General features: G+C 47.0%; 1 protein-coding gene across 1 annotated transcript in view; it reads left to right on the top strand.

Moving 5' to 3' along the window:
• TTYH2 (tweety family member 2) overlaps nucleotides 1-13431 on the top strand; it is a 143995-nt gene that overhangs the window by 123916 nt on the left and 6648 nt on the right. The window contains exons 9-13 of the mRNA XM_073606888.1: nucleotides 904-996; nucleotides 3710-3802; nucleotides 4268-4410; nucleotides 6053-6238; nucleotides 6658-6736. Of these exons, the coding sequence (XP_073462989.1) occupies nucleotides 904-996; nucleotides 3710-3802; nucleotides 4268-4410; nucleotides 6053-6238; nucleotides 6658-6736 (594 nt within the window). The remainder of the gene's footprint in view (nucleotides 1-903; nucleotides 997-3709; nucleotides 3803-4267; nucleotides 4411-6052; nucleotides 6239-6657; nucleotides 6737-13431) is intronic.

Below are 13431 nucleotides of genomic sequence, written 5' to 3'. Positions count from 1 at the left end.
AAGCTCTGGCCCCGGAGAGTCCCACAAGCTCTGGCCCCGGAGAGTCCCACAAGCTCTGGCCCCGGAGAGTCCCACAAGCTCTGGCCCCGGAGAGTCCCACAAGCTCTGGCCGCGAGAGGCCACAAGGTTTATTACAATAGTAAGGTATTATTGTTTAACACACTAAATTGTTTGGCACACTAACTTTGACTGGATAATGAGGAGCATACCTTAAACCAATCAGATGCAAACTTATTGAGAACCGGTAGCCTAAGACACACCCATTTTCATCCTGTTGACCATAAAGCCCCAGGCAAAATCCAAACTGTATAAAGTATGAAACAGCGCTAGCAGCCTATATCAAACAATATAATTCCTAATGAATGGTGCTTTATACATCAATGTATTTGTAACATAAAAAAAAACAACAGAATAATATGCTCAAAATCTGTAGTGTTTGGTGCTTCTGTAAAAAGTGCAATGGTGTGCCAAACAAGTGAGGTGACTCCCCCTTCGGTGGCCCCACTCACCAGAAATATTAGATCCTCAGCTTCGCAGTCTGGGATCAAAAAGGCAGTGATCTAATGATGTGGGGATATGCCGGTTGGTTCCTCAGCAGACTCTTCCAGCAAACACTTCCAAGAAGAAAAAACATCAGAGTTCGCTGCTGTGTGGCGTGCGTTCCACGGAGGCGGAAATTGCGTCACTGGTTAGCACGAACCGGAAGTATGTTGACGCGTTTCGCCCCTCCTCCTATGGCAAACTCGGATGTTTTTTTACTGATGCCTGTCTTTGCCAGATATCCTGTAAGTTAGTAGTGGAGATTCAGAAAATTATAAACAATTATAAAAAATTGGCACTTCACTGCCTTCTTCATTTAATGAGTAACTGTATCATTTTAAGATTTTTGGTTTCTCTTTCCAGACTTTAAACGTCTTCCAGAAATCTCTCAACACGATGCAAATCCAGGTTCAGGGGTTACTTCAGTTTGCTGTCCCAATCTTTCCCACAGCTCAGGTAAGACCTCTGGGGGAAGGGGGAGGGGTGATGAAGGGTTTAAACGCGGCAAAACGAGGCTTGCTGGTAACACAACGTAGCGGTCTTGCAGAGAGCAACCTGATTGGTTGTTGGGGCCATGCTCACATTTTAAAAATTTGGATTCTTAAAATTATACTGAAGTCTTATTTTTTCTTTCTATAAAAATAACAAACGTGTTATACTTACCTTCTCTATGCAGTGGTTTTGCACAAAGAAGCCCCGATCCTCCTCTTCTTGGGTCCCTCTTCAGCGCTCCTGCCCCCTCCCTCCTGTCGAGTGCCCCCCACAGCAACCAGCTCGCTATGGGGGCACCCGAGCCGCAGCTCTGTGTGTCCATTCAGACACAGAGCCACGGTTCAGCCCTCTCCTAATTGGCTAACTGACTTTGACGGCAGCAGGAGCCAATGGTGCTACTGCTGTGTCTCACCTAATCAGGAGGGAGAGTCCCAGACGGCCGAGGCACTCGTGCACATTGCTGGATCTAGATGGGGCTCAGGTAAGTATTAGGGGGGGGCTGAGGGGTCTGCTGCACACAGAAGGTATTTCATCTTAATGCATAGAATGCACCTTCTGCCTTTACAGCCACTTTAAGACCCCTTTCACACCGAGGGCGTTTTGCAGTCGCTATAGCGTTAAAAATAGCGCCTGCAATCCGCCCTCAAACAGCTGCAGCATTGTCTCCAGTGTGAAAGCCCGTGGACTTTCACACCGGAGCGCTGCGCTGGCAGGACGTCAGTAAAAGTCCTGTCAGCAGCTTCTTTGGAGCGGTGAAAAAGCGGTATGTTTACCGCTCCTCCACTGCTACTCCCCATTGAAATCAATGGGGCAGCGCTGGGATACCGCCGGCAAAACGCCGCCATTGTGGCGCATTGCGGGCGGTTTTAACCCTTGGCCGCTAGCGGGGGGGGGGGGGAGCGCCCAAAATGCGCTGCTAATCCAACAGTAAAACGCCGCTAAAAATAGCAGCATTTTACCGCCGGTGCTACGGGCGGCTCGGTGTGAAAGGGCTCTAAAGGAGACTTCCAGAATAAACTGAATATTCAGTAATCGGTGTCTTAAAGTGAGAACTGATTATACCTACACCTCCTATTAGTGTCTGGATGTATCTTTTGGGGAAAAAAAGTTTCATAAAATTTTGATCTCTGTGGGAAGAAGCCAAACTCCTCTCCAAGTCATTCTAAACAATGTTACTATATTGTATCTGTAACCACTTGTCTACTGGAGCAATTTTTTTTATTTTTTTACATACATGCTAAACTCTGCATTTTCTATAATAACATTATATAACGCATTTTACATATCAATATTATATATTTCTGAAAGCAGAGACCTTGTAGAATAAAATGGGGCAATCACTATATTTTCACTAAAATACATTTTTTCAGCACATAATCACAATATTGTACCCATTTTTTTTGGAAGGTATAAAAAAAAAAAAAAAAAAAAAAAAAATTGAGTTGTGTCCAGTAAATACATACCAAACATCTCAAGCCTTAAAATTGCATGTGCCCGTGAACAACGCTACCTAAATTGTCCATAGGAGCTGCTTTAAAAGTCTTTGCAGGTCATCTATTTAGAGTTAACCATAAATTATGGCCCTAGAGTTATTGTTCTCATTGTGATGTTTGCAGTGATACCCCACGTGTGGTGCAATCACTGTTTACATACACATGCATGACCTTCGTACCCGTCTGGATTGGGGTGTGTGTGCAGGGAAAGGGGTGCATATATATATATATATATTTATGTTTCAATTTTTATACTTTTATTTTTTTTTTTGTTTAACTTTATTGCCATCACAAGAGGGCTAACAAGCCCCCTATGTGATAGCTTGGGAAGGTGACAGGTACTCTTTTTATGGAGATGTCATAGAGACATTAGACCCACAATGTCCTCCTGCTCCTGGAAACTGTTTACTGCAGTCCCAGACTAAAGGGAGTGTGTTTTAACCCCTTGAATACCAGGATGTTTATAAAGGTACCTTGGTAGACCAGGGGTTAAAGCGAAACTGAACCCTGGAAGCTAAGACTGAATAAGGGGAAAGGATCTCCAGTATTGCCTGTCTCTCCCATCAGCTGGTCTTTTCCCTATTGCTGACTTACCATGCCTGGCTCTTTATAGAGGTGGCCATCTTGGTAGAGACAGGACTTCTCCATGTCAGAGTTGCTATGTCCCCCTGAGAACTAGTGATCTGATGACGGTAATGATAGAGGTGGAGGAAGCACAGATCTGCAGAATGGGTGTAGCAGGAGCAGGGAGATCCTTGAACTGCAGGTCCTCGGGTACAGTTTCCTCTCCAGCAAGGAGAACAGGGAGCAACACAGTAGTGACATCAAATCTGGGGGGACAAGCAGCCAGAGGCAGCAGTGCCTTAGATGATCTCACACTGCAGATGTGAAGCTGTAGGTACAGGAGTGCCTAGGCACACTTGCATACCTGGAAGTGCCATGTTGGTTCAAGACAAAAGGTACATTTTTCAGGGTACTTTCTAGGCACAGATAACATTTCTAAATGTTTCCTATAACATTAATTTTTAAATACTCATCTATGTTAGGACCATCATGACCATAGGAGTACTTACAGTCTGTTGTCCATTGCATCAAATACCCCTTCAAATCTTGCAAGTAGATGCATTTCACATTCTTTAGTTATATCATTTGATCCTTTTTCTCTCTTTTTTTTTTTCTTTTAGAAAGATCTTCTTGGCATACAGACCCTGCTGAACACCTCAGAGTCCAACCTGCACCAACTCACAGCACTGCTGGACTGCAGAGGACTCCACAAGGTGAGTCGGAGGACTAGAACAATTTAGATTCCAGATATCATTTTTTCCTATAGAAAGCAAGACAATAAATCTGGTTGTATTTAAAGCTGAACTCTGAGCTAAATAAATATTGTTAAATCACAAGAACCGTGTGTTTTAATACTTATAATCTTGATGTCCTTTATGTAGAGATTCAGGAGAGTAATTTAGTATTTTACCTCTGTGCAGAAGCTTCCTGTAATAAAGACCACTCACTACTGCGCCCTTTCCTTGTGCAGGGGGACTGGTCTTGTCTCTGCCCCCTCCTGTAGTTTTCTGTAGTGGGTGGAGCCTGTCGGGCCCCTCCCACAACTCTGCTGTCTGCACATGTAGCCTTAGTCAGGTTTCTAAGGTCAGCAATGGCAGCCATCTCAGCACAGATTCACTTTAACACTTGCCTGCCCTCTCGGCTTCTCTCTCGAGACTCATCCTCTCCTCTTTCTCCAGGATTATTTGGAAGCTCTGATCGGGATCTGCTACGATGGTGTTGAGGGTCTCCTTTATCTGGGTCTCTTCTCTCTGTTGGCGGCGGTCGCATTTACCGCTATGGCATGTGCCGTGCCGAGTGCCTGGAAACTGATGCTAGCGAGGTGAGAGACTGATCCATATATTACCAATATTTATCTTTTCTATTTTTTAATACCAAACAGGATTCAATGGGAACTTTCCTTTCCCTGCCTCATCTCCCTCCCTCTCCCCCACCTCATCTCCCTCCCTCTCCCCCGCCTCATCTCCCTCCCTCTCCCCCGCCTCATCTCCCTCCCTCTCCCCCGCCTCATCTCCCTCCCTCTCCCCCATCCCCCCTCTCTCCCTCTCTCCCCTTCCCCCTCTACCCTCTCTCTCCCCTCCCTCCTCTACCCTCTCTCTCCCCTCCCTCCTCTACCCTCTCTCTCCCCTCCCTCCTCTACCCTCTCTCCCCCCTCCCCCCTCTCCCCTCTCTCTCCCTCCCCCTCTCCCATCTCTCTCCCTCTCCCCTCTCCCTCCCTCTCCCCTCTCTCTTTCTCCCCCCTCTGTCTGTCTGTGTCTCTCTCCTCCCTCTCTCCCCCCTCCCTCTCTCCCCCCTCCCTCTCTCCTCCCCCCCCTCTTTCCTCTCCCTCCTCCCCCTCTTTCCTCTCCCCTCCTCCCCCTCTTTCCTCTCCCCTCCTCCCCCTCTTTCCTCTCCCCTCCTCCCCCTCTTTCCTCTTCCCCCCTCCCCCTCTCTCCTCCCCTCCCCCTCTCTCCTCCCCTCCCCCTCTCTCCTCACCTCCCCCTCTCTCCTCACCTCCCCCTCTCTCCTCACCTCCCCCTCTCTCCTCACCTCCCCCTCTCTCCTCACCTCCCCCTCTCTCCTCACCTCCCCCTCTCCCCTCCCCTCTCTCCTCCTCTCTCCTCTCCTCCCCTCCCTTCCTCCTCTCTCCTCCCCTCCCCTCCCCTCCCCCTCTCTCTTTCTCTCCTCCTCATCTTCCTCTAGCTCTCTTTTTCCCTCTCCCTCCCCCACTCTCATCTCCCTCTCCCCCCCACTCTCTCTTCCCTTCCTCCCTCCTTCTCCCCCCCCTACTCTCTCCTCCCTTCCTCCCTCCTTCTCCCCCCCTACTCTCTCCTCCCCCCCACTCTCTCCTCTCCCCTCCACTCTCTCCTCTCCCCTCCCTCTCCCCCCCCAGTCTCTTCTCCCCCAAACCCCCCCACTCTCTCCTCCTTCTCCCCCCACTCCCCCCCCCACTCTCTCCTCCCCCCCACTCTCTCCTCCCCCCCACTCTCTCTCCCCCCCCACTCTCTCCTCCCCCCACTCTCTCCCCCCCACTCTCTCCCCCCCACTCTCTCCCCCCCACTCTCTCCCCCCCACTCTCTCCTCCCCCCACTCTCTCCTCCCCCCACTCTCTCCTCCCCCCACTCTCTCCTCCCCCCACTCTCTCCTCCCCCCACTCTCTCCTCCCCCCACTCTCTCCTCCCCCCACTCTCTCCTCCCTCTCCCCCCCCACTCTCTCCTCCCTCTCCCCCCCCACTTCCTCCTCCCTCTCCCCCCCCACTTCCTCCTCCCTCTCACTCTCTCCTCCCTCTCTACTCCCTCCGCTCCCCCACTCTCTCCTCCCTCTCTCCCCTCCCTCTCCCCTCTTTTCCTCACTCTCTCCTCCCTCCCTCTCCCCTCTTTTCCTCACTCTCTCCTCCCTCCATTCCCCCACTCTCTACTCCCTCATCTCCCCCACTCTTCCCCCCCCTCCACTCTCTCCTGATGGCTGATGTTTTATGTCGCAGGGAAAGGGAGTATAATGACATTGACGAGGAGGATCCGTTCAACCCACAAGCGAGGCGCATAGCGGTGCACAACCCAAACCGCGCTCAGCTGAGGAGCTTTTGCAGCTACAGCAGCAGCCTGGGGAGCCAAGCCAGCCTCCATCCGCCCACCCAGACCGTCTCAAACGCCCCCGTCGCCGAGTATATGTGAGTACCGGGCACAACTGTGAAGGTGACATTCTACTTAAAAGAAACATGCTTCAGAACTGAACGTCTTTAATGTAACTCACCCCGGAGACATCGACTGAGCGGCTGTAATCTTCATTCTAGCATAATTCCTGTAGATTGCCACCATGCTTATTTTTTTGACTTGGAACCGGTGTTCCCCGATTCATAGCCATTCCATTCATACACACAGGCGCAGCTTGTCCCCGCCCCTCTCTCTTTCCTAATTGGCGCCTGCTGCTGTCTTAGCCAATGAGGCGGGAGAGTCCCTGGAGAGCCAAGGCTGGATTGAGATGGGGCAGTGGGGGCCACTGCACACATACAATTCATGAAGGTAAAAAAAAAAAAAAAACCTTGAACCTTTAGAACCACTTTAATTAACCAAGTCTGTTTCTTTCTAGGAATCAGGCGGCTTTGTTCGGAGGTAACCCTCGATATGAAAATGTGCCTCTGATTGGGAGAGGATCACCCCCACCCACGGTACGCTGGGCTTCCGAATCTAAATCTTTCTTGTAGCACACGTTTTACAGCCATATATAAGAGCGGTGAAAATGCTGGGGAGGGTGGGAGGGGTTAAAACTGATATAAAATCCTGCGTCGTCTTGGAGAAGCAACCAATCGGCCCCCACCTCTATTCCCAGCATAGTTCAGCAGCATCTGATTACTATGGACAACACAATTACTCCCTATCTTATTATTTGTTACACTCCCAACATGGTATACAAAAATCCATTTTTTCCTGCATGGCTGGAAATCAATTTACCTGATTTCTGTTGGATTGACATTCTTTTTTTTTTTTTCTCCTCTATTAAATGTCTTTCCGATATTTCCTCAGTTATGAACTTTAAAATGATTTAACACGCTCTTCATCCTTCCTGTAATCAGAATCTTGGGATCTCTATTTTTTTTTTTTTTACACAAAGGGCCTACTGAGGAAGTCCAGGAATATCATTTTTTTTTTCATTCTCCCACAAAACTACTTGTTTTGTTCCCCGGTTTGTGGATTTTTTATTATTATTCAAAATTTATAAGCAGTATAATATATATAACAGTTTGTGCAATGCTGTACAAAGTTATGAATGTTTGAAAGTTGCGATATCCAAGCGAGGTGTTAAAATATTGGTAGACAGATTAGCGCAGGAAGGTGTAAATTATCTGCAAACTTTTAGGAAAAAGTCTTTATAAATCGGTTTAATCCACCAGAAAAACTGAGTGCAGTGCATGTCATCAAAAAAAAAAAAAACTACCCCTAAGCAGCTTTATAAATATCCCTAATACACTATATGGTCAAATGTATGTGGACTCTGCTTCTAATGATGGAATCCAGGTGTCTTCAGTGAAGAGTCCTGAAAATAATCATACAAAGACATTGTAGAAAATTGATGTTGGATGGGGAGAACTGGTTCCCATGCATCTAATTTCAACTATGTGGTAACAGTTTGGTGAAGACCCTTTTCTGTTTGACCATGACTGTGTGCCCCCCCCCCCCCACGTGTACAAAACCAGCTATATACAGACATGACGTGACCAGTTTGGTGTGGAGGAACTCGAGTATCCTGCACAGAGCCCTGACCTCATCCCTACTGATCACCTTTGGTATGAACCAGAATGAGCCATGTCTTCTCAAACTAGGTCTTTTTTTTGGTGCCCAACGTGAGGTCCAATGTGTAAGCCAGGTCTTCACATCCAACATCAGTACCTAACCTCACAATGGGGCACAAATTCTCACAGATACACTTCAAAGTCTTGTGGAAAGTCTTCCCAGAAGTGTGGAGGATGTTATAAAAGGGGAAACTCCATTTTAACATCCAAAATGTTTTGGCCATATAGTGTATGTGATAGGCTCTGATTGCTTATTGTGAGTTCCAAAATTAGACATGTGCATGTGAAGACCCTTTTGCGTTCCACCATGACTGTGTGCCCCCCTCCCTCCCTGTGTACAGAACCAGCTCTATACAGACATGACGTGATCAGTTTGGTGTGGAGGATCTCGAGTGTCCTGCACAGAGCCCTGACCTCAACCCTACTGATCACCTTTGGTATGAACCGGAATGAGCCATGTCTTCTCAACCAACATCTCCATAAAGACATGGTTTGACCAACTTGATGTGGAATATCTCGTGTCCTACACAGAGCCCTGATCTCAACCCCATCCAAACACCTTTGGGATGATTTGACACATCATTTACAAACTAGATCTTTTTTTTTGGTGCCCAACGTGAGGTCCAATGTGTGAGCCAGGTCTTCACATCCAATATCAGTACCTAATCCTCCTCCTCTTTTTTTTTTTTTTGGTGCCCAATGCGAGCTCCTATGTGTCTTTTTTTTGGTGCCCAACGTGAGGTCCAATGTATGAGCCTGGTCTTCACATCCAACATCAGTACCTAACCTCACAATGGGGCACAAATTCTCACAGATACACTCCAAAATCTTGTGGAAAGTCTTCCCAGAAGTGTGGAGGATGTTATAAAAGGGGAAACGCCATTTTAACGTCCATGGTTTTGGAATGTAATACGAGCCCAAAACGTTTTGGCCATATAGTGTATGAGATAGGCTCTGATTGCTTATTGTGGGTTCCAAAATTAGACATGTGCATGTGAAGACCCTTTTCTGTTCCACCATGACTGTGTGCCCCCCTCCCTCCCTGTGTACAAAACCAGCTCTATACAGACATGACGTGATCAGTTTGGTGTGGAGGAACTCGAGTGTCCTGCACAGAGCCCTGACCTCAACCCTACTGATCACCTTTGGTATGAACCGGAATGAGCCATGTCTTCTCAACCAACATCTCCATAAAGACATGGTTTGACCAACTTGATGTGGAATATCTCGTGTCCTACACAGAGCCCTGACCTCAACCCCATCCAAACACCTTTGGGATGATTTGGCACATCATTTACAAACTAGATCTTTTTTTTTTGGCGCCCATGTGAGGTCCAATGTGTCTTTTTTTTGGTGCCCAACGTGAGGTCCAATGTGTGAGCCAGGTCTTCACATCCAACATCAGTACCTAATCCTCACAATGGGGCACAGTTTCTCACAGATACACTATAAAATTCTTGTGGAAAGTCTTCCCAGAAGTGTGGAGGATGTTATAAAAGGGGAAACTCCATTTTAACGTACATGGTTTTGGAATGTAATACGAGTCCAAAACGTTTTGGCCATATAGTGTATGTGATAGGCTCTGATTGCTTATTGTGGGTTCCAAAATTAGACATGTGCATGACGAAAAAAATTTGTTTCGATTCGTTAATCTAGTTATTTTGTTTTGTTAAATTCGGTTGATTCGCTTTCGGAATTTGTATTCAGAATTTTTGAATTTACAGATTTTTTTTTTCGATTCAAAAACGATCAAATCGATAAATTTTCGATTAGGTCGAAACGAAAATGTTACATTGTTTTCGATTCGAATGCAGCAAAGTGAACAAACAAAAGAAAAATCTCCAAATGATTACAGTGACTCTTTAAATCACCTTTGGCTTAACAAAAACAGCATTATTTTTCGAAATGGTACTTTGACGGCACACAGTCTTTGATTTCAGCAATATGTGTAGTGAGAATTCGACTGGAGTTCAATGTAAAATTAGATTCAAATTTCAGTCCGAATTTCGTTACGTTATTCGGAGCATTTTGGTAAAATTAGTTTATATTGTAATTCGGGTATTCGGATGTATCCGAATAACGAAAAATTTGTCTGAATGTTCGGAACGAAATGAACTGCACATGCCTATCCAAAAGGACTTCAGTTGGTGTTGATCTTGGGGCCCACCAGAATTGTTCACTGGCCATTTGGATTGGACTGGAATCCCCGGGGGCCCTCATGGGCGGACCTGTTGATATCTAGAAGCTTGAAGAAGCACGTTTTAGTGTGTTTTCATGATGTGAGCTTTCATTTGTTTTTGCATTCTATGTGTGGCTTTGCTTTCTGGTCTTTCCAGCAATACTTCAGGTAAAGAAAGGGAAGGAAGGCAATATTTGTTTTTTTCTCCTCTAACCCCTTTATAACAGCATTGCGCATGTATATGTCGGCAGGGTGGGTGTGCCTTAACCCCCCCAATCACCGCATATATTCATCACTGTCTTGTTCTGTGGTGTGCTCACAGTAAAGTACTGAGGATCGATAGGCGGGACGACTCCAGTACTGTGCAGCCAATCCGGCTTAAAGAAGTTACGATAACCTTGTTAAGGGGCTCTGTCACTAGAACAACCAAATTTAGCAACAGCTTTGCAGAGTGATTTATTTAATTTTGTTCCATATAGAATAAAAAAAAATTCACATAGTTAATTGAAACTGCATATAAATTCATTCTGTGCCAATGGGGCAAAAGAAAATACGGCATTATGGCCACTAGATGGAGCAGACTATCATCAGAAGTAAGTATGCTACTCCACGCCACCTAGTGGCCATGGTGTAGTGTTTTACTGTAGTCACACATTTGAATTGCAGAGACTGTAGACAGAGAACATTTGCTTTTGCCCCATTTTCACATGATGAATTAAATGCAGTTGCAATGGATGAACAGCTACAGGATTTTTTTTTATAAACTGCAAACATTTTTAAAGGTGTCTTCTGTACCTTTAATTGAGTCTTGGATCTTATCCAAGAACTTTAACAAGGTTGTTTTGTTTATTTTTTTTTGGGGGGGGAGGTTTTTTCCACGGCACAGAAATGTAATTTCTATAGTAAAGTTTACAGGTTATAATCTGCTTGCTAATCCATCTTTTGTTTTTGCGATCGTGCTTTGGAGCTAAATAGTGTGAAAAGTAAGTTGTCTCTGTAAGTCGTCTCTGTCCCTGGAAATGTGTGCCATGAACACCCCCACCCCCTTGTCTGTCTGACCTGTAAGGCATTGTGGCATTTGTCTGAAAAAAGATCTGTTTTAGGCTTATTTTATATCAGGTGGTGATGAGGCGCAGTGACTACATCTACACTTCGTTCGTTTTCATTTTATATAGCTGTTTGAGCACCAATGACCCAAGTAACCCAAATTTAACAACCTAATTAAAATTGCCCTTCCATCAGAGCCCCCCCAACCCGCTTACATAAGAGTCCACATCCGACTCCCCTCTTACATCAGATTTGCCATCAAAGTCCACCTTCTATACAAGACCCTATCAGAACCCTCTTACATTGGAGTACCCCCTTACATCAGGATCCCCATGAGAGTACCCCCTTACATCAGGGTCCCCATGAGAGTACCCCCTTGTATCAGGGTCCCCATCAGAGTACCCCCTTGTATCAGGGTCCCCATCAGAGTACCCCCTTGTATCAGGGTCCCCATCAGAGTACCCCCTTGTATCAGGGTCCCCATCAGAGTACCCCCTTGTATCAGGGTCCCCATCAGAGTACCCCCTTGTATCAGGGTCCCCATCAGAGTACCCCCTTGTATCAGGGTCCCCATAAGAGTACTTCCTTGTATCAGGGTCCCCATAAGAGTACTTCCTTGTATCGGGGTCCCCATAAGAGTACTTCCTTGTATCGGGGTCCCCATCAGAGTACCCCCTTGTATCGGGGTCCCATCAGAGTACCCCCTTGTATCGGGGTCCCATCAGAGTACCCCCTTGTATCGGGGTCCCCATCAGAGTACCCCCTTGTATCGGGGTCCCCATCAGAGTACCCCCTTGTATCGGGGTCCCCATCAGAGTACCCCCTTACACCGGGGTCCTCATCAGAGTACCCCCCTTACATCAGGGTCCTCATCAGAGTACCCCCCTTACATCAGGGTCCTCATCAGAGTACCCCCCTTACATCAGGGTCCTCATCAGAGTACCCCCTTGCATCGGGGTCCCCATCAGAGTACCCCCTTGCATCAGGGTCCCCATCAGAGTACCCCCTTACATCGGGGTCCCCTTCAGAGTACCCCCTTACATCGGGGTCCCCTTCAGAGTACCCCCTTACATCGGAGTCCCCGTCGGAGTAGCCCCTTACATGAGGGTCCCCGTCGTAGTACCCCCCTTACATGAGGGTCCCCGTCGGAGTATCCCCCTTACATGAGGGTCCCCGTTGGAGTACCCCCCTTACATGAGGGTCCCCGTCGGAGTATCCCCCTTACATGAGGGTCCCCGTCGGAGTGCCCCCCTTACATGAGGGTCCCCGTCGGAGTGCCCCCTTACTTTGGGGTCCCTGTCAGAGTGCCCCCTTACAGCGGGGTCCCCATCGGAGTGCCCCCTTACATCGGGGTCCCCATTGGTGTTCCACTTTACAGCCGAGTCCCCTCTTACATCAATAGGCCGGATAAAACCTTGCAGCAAGCCGGATTCAGCCCATGGGACGTAGTTTGCCCTAAACATAACCAAAAAAGCAGATAAAGCCCAAAAAAACTTGCATACAATCCAGTGCTGTCCTCCGCAGTATCTCTCCTCTGCCACAAGATGCCCTCATTCTCCCAGGGTAAATGACACCCAGTGGACATATCTTGAGTGCAGGGTGTCAAAACCCCACCCCCTGAGGGGGTGTCAACAAGGTGTCCCTGCTTTCATAGGGTACTGGCAAAGAGAGTGGCGCTAAGAAATCTACATCAGCGCCACTCTATGCATCTTTGAGGACAAGCTACCCGGGCAAAGAGGACCCTGCAGTATCCTGTAGCCGGCCTGAAGACTTACAGTGGTAAAAGCTAAAAAGAAAATACCCACTTCCAGACCTGTAACCATCAGCATTTTTTTTCTAGAAGGTTACTTAGAATCCCAAAACATGATATATTAATATATTTTAAAGCAGAGGTCCTAGTGCAGGCCTAGGCAACATGGGGCCATCCAGCTGTTGCAGAACTACAAGTCCCATCATGCCTCTGGAAGTAACTGTAACTGCCAGCCTTGCAATGCCTCATGGGAAATGTAGTTCCACAACAGCTGAAGGGCCCCAGGTTGCCTACCCCTGCCCTAGAGACTAAATTGGTAGGTATTGCATTTTGCGCACCGTTTTTTCAAACGCAATTTTTTTGGGGAAAAAAATACACTTTTTGGAATTTTATTGCAAAAAAAAAAACACAATACATACCCCAATTTTTTTTTGTTGCAAAATATAAAAGATGATGTTACGCCGAGTAAACAGATACCAAACATGTCACACTTTATAATTGTGCATGCCTGTGCAGCGACGACAAACTACGTAAATTTTAATATCCATAGGTGACTACTTTAGATTTACAGAGGAGGTCTAATGCTATAATTAATGC

This window comes from Aquarana catesbeiana, linkage group LG12 (assembly GCF_042186555.1).
Source record: "Aquarana catesbeiana isolate 2022-GZ linkage group LG12, ASM4218655v1, whole genome shotgun sequence".
In the NCBI taxonomy this organism is placed as follows: Eukaryota; Metazoa; Chordata; class Amphibia; order Anura; family Ranidae; genus Aquarana; species Aquarana catesbeiana.
The sequence above is the reverse complement of the archived record's forward strand: the minus strand, read 5'-3'. Positions and strand labels throughout refer to the sequence as shown.